This window comes from Peromyscus maniculatus, chromosome 13, assembly GCF_049852395.1.
Source record: "Peromyscus maniculatus bairdii isolate BWxNUB_F1_BW_parent chromosome 13, HU_Pman_BW_mat_3.1, whole genome shotgun sequence".
Taxonomy (NCBI): Eukaryota; Metazoa; Chordata; class Mammalia; order Rodentia; family Cricetidae; genus Peromyscus; species Peromyscus maniculatus.
Genome location: NC_134864.1, coordinates 11,537,348 through 11,546,336, shown reverse-complemented (window position 1 = coordinate 11,546,336; position 8,989 = coordinate 11,537,348). Strand labels below are relative to the sequence as shown.

General features: G+C 45.7%; 1 protein-coding gene across 4 annotated transcripts in view; it reads left to right on the top strand.

The window, feature by feature from the left end:
- The first annotated feature begins 109 nt into the window (after nucleotides 1-109).
- Nucleotides 110-8,989, top strand: part of Pask (PAS domain containing serine/threonine kinase) — a 38,724-nt gene continuing 29,844 nt past the window's right edge. Inside the window, exons 1-3 of one of the 4 annotated variants that reach the window (XM_042259888.2) lie at nucleotides 110-244; nucleotides 708-829; nucleotides 7,601-7,836. In XM_042259888.2, the coding sequence (XP_042115822.1) occupies nucleotides 7,650-7,836 (187 nt within the window). In that variant the 5' untranslated portion in view covers nucleotides 110-244; nucleotides 708-829; nucleotides 7,601-7,649. Of the gene's footprint in view, nucleotides 245-387; nucleotides 517-680; nucleotides 1,106-7,600; nucleotides 7,837-8,989 lie in introns of those variants that run through there. The other 3 variants (XM_076549666.1, XM_016007967.3, XM_042259887.2) reach the window with 3 other exon arrangements.

Here is an 8,989-nt window from a genome sequence, read left to right as displayed (position 1 = left end):
GCGCGAGCTGACACGCTTGCGTGGACGCAGTGCTTCATGGGAGTTGTAGTTCCCGTAGGCCCCCGGCTCCACCTGAGCTAGGTGTTTGAGGAGTGGAGTCTAGGAGAGCAGGACGATAAACTGACTTCCCGGCAAGGCATCAGGCAGCATGGGAGACACTTCAAGCTTGCGAGTTCGCCCAAGTCATGGTGCCGACTACGGAGGCGAGGAGCTACTGCGGCCAGGAGAGCTCTACAGGCTACAGGTGAGGCAGGTTAGACTTGCATCCCCGACCTCGGGAGCCTCGCTGATGTGTGTCTGCACGATGGGCCGGTGGGCTAGGGAGACCGCTTTGCTCCGCGCCTGCGCGTTGGTTTACTGGTGCCACGGGCCGCTTTTCGCGGATGCTCGAAGCAGGAGGGAGGGGCCGCGGTCCGGCTCGGGGTGGGGGGTGCGCACGTTCGCTTCCCACAGCTCACGGAGAACCACCGCGTCGTCCGCTTCCGCTCCACCCTCCGAGAACGTGGTCGTCGAAAGGTGGGCTGGGCGTCGCTCACCTTCCTCGGTTCCGCTGTGGGAGTAAACGGCAGTCCCTTGGCGTGGGTGGTGGGTGGCAGAGAAGTCGGTCTCTTTTGGCTCCTTGGAGGCTCGGTAGGGGGGCGTCCGGTGAGTCCCTAGCAACCGTTGCGCGCGCTCTGCAGCTCGCATTCACTGAGGCCCGCCCATAGGGGTGTCTGGTTGGTTCCTGTCGCCTGTCACTCTGCGCACGTCGTCCTGCGATTGGTCGGTGGGCTAGAAGCGCGCGGGATCTTCGCGTTGTGAATCCGTCTAGGACGTTCGCCGGCCTCAGGTGAGACTCCAGGGTTCGAAAGAGCTCTTGCGGGTGGCGGCGAGGCGCGGTCTCACGCAGTTGTGGAGCGGCTCTGGCTCTTACCTCGCGCGCCACACTCCTTCCTTCCGGCCCCGGTCCGGGGTGGTGGCGGGTTCCGGCCGTTTGACCCGCGCACAGGAGCCGCCAGCACCGGAATGTCCCCTACTGAACTGCAAGCTTTTTTTTTAGGTCAGGCTAGCGGGCCAGTGAGCTCAGGGCATTCACTTATCTTCACCCCCTAATGCTGGATTGCAGGTACGTGCATCCTTGCCAGGCTTTTTAAGTGATTAAAGATTTAAACTCAGGTCCTCAGGTTTGCATGGCAAGGGCTTTTAACACAAGGAACTTATCTCCCTAGTTCCTGTATTACTTTTAAAATAAAAATTTGTAGCGTTCACAATTTAGTTTGAAGGATTTTTTTTTTAAATAAATTAAGGTATGTATTCTGAAGTTACACAACTTCTAAAAAACAAAGCCAGGTTTGTTGACATTGGCAGTGAGCCATAATTAAATGTCCTGAGTTTTGTTTATAGGTTGGTTCTAAAAGCAGAAAACCACAGTGTGATCATATCATTGTTTGCTGTAGCAATAATTAGTGCATTTAGATACCTAGAGAAGATGTACATCTTTGACATTAAAACGCTGCTACTTGAAGGAAAGTCCTACATTCTAAAAATTTCTGTCTCCTACATATCTATATTTTGTTTGAGACAAGCTGGTGTGTCATATAGGCTTGAACACTCTATATAGCTACTTTTATTTCATTTTGAGCTGTTGCTTTCTAGGATCACATACTGAGTGTATGTGCCTTTGTGTGTAACATTCAAAATAAGGCAGATAGTCATTATACATTATCAGTAGAAGGTTTACCTAACATGTGGATAGCTCTGGGTTTAATACTCACCTCCACACAGAAATAACAGTTGTCAGGCTGATGGTGCCTTCCTGCCTTCCCAGCACTTCCACTTGCCTCAAAAAAAAAAAAAAAAAAAAAAAAAAAAAAAAAAAGAAAGAAAGAAAGAAAGAAAGAAAAAGAAAAAAAAAAGGAAACAGCAATAAAGGCTGGGGGGTGGTAAAGACACTTGCTGCTGAAGTCTTACATTTGGGTTTCATACCTGGGACCCACTTAGTAGAAAGTTGTTTGCTGACCTCCACACATGGGCACTCTCTTGTGCCCTCTCTCATGGGCTGTTGCTCTCTTTCTCTGTCACACACACACACACACACACACACACGAAAATGCATTAATAAGTCATGCATCATAATGAGAATAAAATGAACACTGGAGAGATGGCTCAGTAGTTAAGACTTAGGTTCAGTTCCCAGCACCTACATGGTGACTCAACTGTCTGAACTCTAGTTCCTAGGAATCTGATGCCTCTTCTGAATTCTTCAGGCTCCTGCATGTATATGGTGCATATACATAAGAGACAGGCAGACACACACACACACACACACAAGTATTTAAAAAAAGTAAAACAAATACATTTAAACCCACCATTCAACTTAGAAAGTAGGAGGCTGTCCCATTTTGCCTTCTAATTTTAGTGCTCTGTTAGATTCAAGGGAACCATCTGCCCAAAGCACGAGTTTTCAGTCTTGGTGAAGTGTCATCCTGTATGTGTATATTTTTAAGCAGTGTATTTAGATTTTTTATGTTAAAATAAACGAATCTTGCACATAGCCTTTTGTAATTGGAAGTTTTTCACTTCTTATACTGGTAAGATTCATTCTTTTTTTGTTCTTGTTCAGTTTTTCAAGACAAGGTTTTTCTTTGTCACAGCCCTGGCTGTCCTGGAACTCACTTTGTAGCCCAAGCTGGCCTCGAACTCACAGAGATCCACCTGCCTCTGCCTCTCGAGTGCTGGGATTAAAGGCAGGTGTGTGCCAGTTTAAGACTGGTTCTTGTACAGAGTTCTTTTTTATATTTTATATTCTACCAGAGCTTTCTTCTTCAGAGTATTTAAGTTGTTGTATTTTCTTTTTGTCTGTTCTCTCTCGCTCCGTCCTTCCCTTCTCTCTCCTTGTCCCTGCCTTTCTTCCTGACTGATTTACCAGCCCTCACATTTGTCAAACCATGCTGGCCTGATTTGTCATTATCTCTCTTGCTGTTATGTGCATGGATTTCTCTAGATGGGTCTCTGCAGTGTAGCCTTTCAGGAAGTTTTCTTTCTCAGTTGGTTTGAAGATAGCATATTTGGTAGATGTAATTTTGAATAACTTTGGGCCTGGATTTATCATTCTTTGCTTCTCAGAAGGTTACTAGGACATAATGTTTTATGGAGTTGGGGTCATATTGGCTCGCTACTGGAGTCTCTGACCTGTAGCATGAATCTTAAAGGTACTTATTAATAAAATCAAACCTGGAGCCAGGTATTGGGGTGAATGCTGGAAGATCAGAGAAGCAGAACAAGCCACAGCTACCTCACCTGGCCAACTTCTCAGCTGATCTTGTTTCCTAAGACTGGAAACCTCTGTGTCCTCATATCCGAATGGCTCTCAGCTGAACTGTGCTGCTCGAAAGCCTGAAGCTTTCTTCTAGTTTCTGATCTTTACGCCTTATATATCTTTCTGTTTTTACCATCACTCCCTGGGTGCTGGGATTCTGGGATTAAAGGCGTGTGTCACCATGCATGGCTGTTTCCAATGTGGCCTTGAACTCACAGATCCAAAGGGATTTCTGCCTCTGGAATGCTAGGATTAAAGGTGTGAGTGCCACCATTTTCTAGCCTTTGTATCTAGTGGCTGTTCTGTCTCTGACTCCAGATAAGTTTATTAGGGTGCACAATACTTTGGGGAACACAATACCACCACACTGACCTGCTTTAGAGGTTGTAGGATAGCTCTCCTCTGATTTCAGTTCTTGTCATTTTTTACCTTTTGAAAATTCTCCCTTTGTGTGTCTCAGAATGTACGGGATGGCATTCTTGGTGAGTGCTGGTTGTTACACAATAGTTGGGTTGCTCAGATCATATTCCGAGCCTTGACTTTTTCTTTCTTTTTTAGAAGATCAAAGTTCACGATATATTTTAATTTTGTTGTTATTGTATGTGTATGTGGTGTGTGTGTGTGTGTGTGTGTGTGTGTGTGTGTGTGTGTGTGTGTGTGTGTAGGTGCAGGGGAGGTCAGAGGACAACTTTGTGGAGGCAGCTTTCTCCTTCCATCTTTGCATAGGTTCCAGGGATTAAGCTCAGGTTATCAGGCTTCAAGGGCAAGCACGTTTACCTGCTGAGCCATCTTGCTGGCTCTGCATTTTCTTGATTTTTTATTTCCTGTTCTTAAATTCATCTAGAACTAATTTTTCTATAGAGGAAGACATAGGATGCAATTTCTCTCCAAATTATGTAACTATTTAAAACTAGCAAATCCCAGTTAGTAAGCATTTGGTGTCAGTTCTAATTTGGCTGTTGAAATCCTGCAGGAGTGCTGTGGGGTGTGAGTTACTGTTATCCTCATTTTACGTGGCAACTAATACTTGAAGGCCACATTATCTGTTCAGTGTCATTGTGCTAGGGGAGACCTCATGGATTTCCCATGTATGTCAGGCTTATATTTCTCGGTCTGCTTCCATTTATTTACTTTGTGTAGCTTCATGGAATGTAGTAATGTCAGCATTTTGTTCTTTCTGTGTAAGGGGCCCTGCGCTGCTGTGCTCAGGACCTGTTGGCTAAGGTCCATAGACTCATGAATATATCTGACACTCCACTGTGATCGACTTGTGACCAAGTTACAATGAAGCTCACAACCTGTTCATTCCAGCAGGTGCTCTCCGCCCCTCCTATGTTGTTAAAGAAGTATCTTTTTTCTTGGCTGGCCTTGAACTTACTGTGTAACTGAGGATGTCCTTGTACTCATGCCTCCACTTCTCAATAGCTGGGATTACAGAGGTGTATCACAACACCTTACTTAAGCTTAAAAAGATTTTATGATCACCTTAAAAGCCAGTATATAATTTGAGGGCTCAGCTCCTAGGAGCTCCTTACTAGATTCTGGTGGTTTGTAAGAGTAGGTGCCTGTCCCTTCCTAGATGTCACAGGGCCTGGCTTCCTGCTTGTCCCAGCTTGATCTTCCTTGTAAGGCAGTTTCTCAGCTAATTCTCAGGTCTAATTGTGCTAGTATGGGAATCCTGTATAGGAAAAGGCTGACGTGGACCTCAGAAGTGTGTGCCAGGCTATTTGTTCATGAACTATGAGGTTTTTGGAATGTAGCCTAGAAGAAGGGGCTCATGCTTAAGGTGGGCATATCTTGGCCCTGTGGTCTCCCTATGTCATGGGAGAATCCAACCAGTTGTCCTGATGCTGGCCCCACAGTATGTTCTTGTCTCCAGATGTAGCAGGAATTTTAAATGGTCTTATTAATAAAATCAAACCCGGAGCCAGGTATTGGGGTGAACGCTGGAAAATCAGAGAAGCAGAACAAGCCACACTACTTCGCCTCACTAGTTCCTCAGCTGATCCTGTTTCCTCAGACTGGAAGCCTCTGAGTCCTCATCTAGAATGGGTCTCAGCTAAACTGTTGCTCAAAAGCCTAAAAGCTTAACCAGCTAAATGCTTCTAGTTTCTGGTCTTCACGCCTTATATATCTTTCTGCCTTCTACCATCACTCCCTGGGATTAAAGGCTCACTTCTTGGGATTAAAGGTGTGTGTCACCACGCCTGGCTGTTTCCAATGTGGCCTTGAACTCACAGAGATCCAGGCGGATCTTTGTCTCTGGAATGCTAGGATTAAAGGTGTGTGCTACCACTGCCTAACTATGTTTAATATTGTGGCTGTTCTGTCTCTGACCCCAGATAAGTTTATTAGAGTGCACAATATTTTGGGGAACACAATACCACCACATTTCCCCCTTTATTTGTCTAAAATTAAAAAAAGCTTATAAATAATACAAGAAAAATTATATCCAATAAGTATATACAATATACACAGTCAAGATTACATTAACGATGTCTAGTCCATTAACATTTCACAGATTCAGGCAAAAAACTCCATTAATATATAACAATGTCCAGTCTAGTAACATTTGATAAACTCAGACAAAATTTTCATTACTTATCCTATGTAAAACAAGTAGATTTAATAATTGACCTTTTTATCTTATCATATCCATATTCTCTTTTTTTCTTTTCATAATAGATTCAATAATCTACCTTTTGTCATTTTTGTATCTTCCCCATTTTTCTTTTTAGAGTAAATTCAGTGATCTACCCATTTATCCTTTATCTTTTATTTCTTTATCTTTTTTCTCAGAATAGACTCAATGATCTACCTCATCTATATTCTCTTTTTCCTTTTCCTTTTTCTTTTCTTAAACAAAAACTGTGAATCTAATCTCCTTGTTCAGCTTTTTCCCTAACCATTAACAATTAACAACTTGTAACCAACCATCATAAACAATGACAATATCCATAACTCATTAAACAACAAAAACCTCCCATCCCACGTCTTGGGAATGTGGGCGTTGTTTTCTTAAAATTACTTCCTGCTTTCTGGGGGTGAAGACATCTTTAGGGAATCCTGAAAAGAAAAATTTTGGGTTAATTGTCAAGTCCTGTATCATTTGTCCAGTCTGCATAATGAGAAAGTGCAGGGCTGTCTCAAGTCCTTGCTCGAGTAGTCTGTCAGGCTGGATCATCTCAGCTAGCCATCTCCAAATTGTCCTGAACAGTTTGTAGTCCAAAGCCAGTCTTTCCATGGTGTTAATCACCTTAATGACTTTACTGTAGTCCATGTGGAATCATCGTTGTGGGATCCTGTTATCTTTTTGAAGATTTCAAAGTCACTGTTAGGCTTGGTCATGGTTCCCTGCAGACTTTTTTATTTTTTTATTTTTTTTTTTGTGCCTCTGTGGTTTGGAGCAATCACAGTCTGATAAATGTCTGTCTCTCGGAACCATGAGTGTTCTTCCCTAGAAGAGGATATCTTCACAGCAATTTCTCCCCACCATTTGTCTTGCCAAACTTTTCCAAACTGAACTTTGCTGATGCTTTTTTGTAACATGATGGTCCTGGCAATTCTTCTCTGAACATCCGTAGGTGGGCCTTGCTCACTCCTGGCAGGGTACTTTCTTCTTAGTGGCTGACTGTGGAGTGGCCTTGAGCATGGGGAACTGTTAAATATACAGTTATGATGGACATTCTTAACAGTCAGATGAATGGGGACACTCAGTGTGTCCACTGTGGGAAGTCCTGAGAGTGAGCACATGGGACAAGACTGCCGGAACTCAGCCTGCACATTGGAGGGTGGACTAACTTGTGAGAGTAAGGTTACTTTCCTAGTGTGACACCACGTTGTAGCTCTGGAATGTGTTGCCACTCTGAAACGCAGTGAGGGCAAGGGGGTTTTTCTGTGTTTGAGTCTACATTTATATCAGAATAAGGAGTTGAAAAAAACACATATCCTGTCTCAGTTGTGATGTGGTCTTACTATTGGTGTATGCTTCGGGGTGCTCTGTGTGTGACTGGTTCTTATGGCATCCAGAAAGACCTTGGTCTGGGAACATCTTCTCACATGTGGACCTGCATTTCCTGCTTTCTCTTGTGGCCCCTCCCACTGCATTCCTTGTATCCTTTATACTTCCCTTCTTGTTTTCCCATGTCTCTCTGTATTTCTCTGAAAAAACTTCTTGTTCATAGGATTGGGCTGACGATCCTCACTTTACAGGTCCTGACCTGGGATGCCAGTACTTCGGCTGGCTTGACTGTTTCTGTCTTCTGTACTGCAGACCTTCATCGTACATCCTTTGTTTTCTAGGTGACAGCTGTTGGAGGCGGGAGCTTGGTGACCAGTTGGCCTGCTCTCCATGGAGGACGGAGGTCCACCTGGTTTTGCTGAGGACTGGAGATGCTTGTCTGGGAGTCCTCCTGCCCAGGAAGGTCCAGCTACCCAGGCCTCCTCTGAGCTCAGCAAGTCACTCTCCATAGCCCATAGACACCTGAGCAGGAAGAATGGGCTTTCTAGACTTTGCCAGAGCCGGATGGCACTCTCTGGTAATCACCTTGTGATGCTGTGAGCATCCGCCTTACAAACTGAAAATGTGGAGCTGCTGTTTCCTCTCCTGGGAGCTCTTTTGTCAGGGACCAAAAGATGGTTTATGTTTTCTTGCCAGGGAGAGGTGTCTTCCAAGGTCCTGGGCTATCCCTGGCCCTGGGCCATAGCCAGGAGGAAAGAGCTAACCTGTCTAGTGTTATGTGACTGGTGGGGTTGGGGTCGGGGAGGATTGAAGGACAGTAAGGTGTGTACTTGAAACTGAGGGGGATCTAGAAAGCAGGGCAGTCCTTTAGGATGACAGATGTCCAGGAGCCAGGACAGAGCACAGTAAGGGTTAGGATCCTGCCTTGAGGTCACAGAGCATTTTGCTGGGTCTTCAGATGTGTTTGGTCCTGGGAGAGGGCCAGTGGTGCTGCTGAAGCAAGGCAGAGGCCACAGCTTACCTGCTTTGCCTGGCACTGGCTGGGTTCTTTCTCAAGTGTTGACATGGTAGATTGGTTTCAGGAGCTGCTCAGGGAACAGGAGCAAAAGGTAGAGGTGTGAGTAGGGCACTGGCTTGGTCACTGCCGGGGCAAGTGGGTGGCCTCAGGGAAGGTTGGCGGAGGCCATGTCCTGAGCAAGTCTGGATTCTAGATGAAGGCCGCAAAGGAAAGGAGAAAGGACGGGGTGGGAGAGTGGTGAAGACTCAGGTTATATGTGTTTGCTTTTAAACTTAGGAAGAACAGAGGCCAGTGCGGGAGGCATGGGAGTTGGGTCTTGGTGATGATTGGAGCTACGGGCAGGTGTGGGAGCCAAAACCACACTGCCCTTTCCAGGACGGTAAATAAAGGCCCTGGGAAATGGGGGAGGTGGATGGATCTGCTGGTGAGAGGAGGGAGAGGAAGGCACTCAGGTGCTTGCTTACCCGGGGTCCGGCTGAAGAGCTCGCTGCTTCCGGCAGGCGGAGTGCAGTGAGGACTGAGGAGTCACTGAGGGGCTGAGCATTTTGGAACCATTGGAGAGGTGGCTAAGAGCAGCTCCTTTATAGAGTGGGGGGCAGAGCCCATGGGAGGAAGCAGGTAGAAGGGCGGGCAACAGGTAGCCTTTGAGTTGTCTGACAGGTCCCAGGAACAAGTGACCAGGCAGCGGCTAGAGATGGCTGGTGTTTGAGAG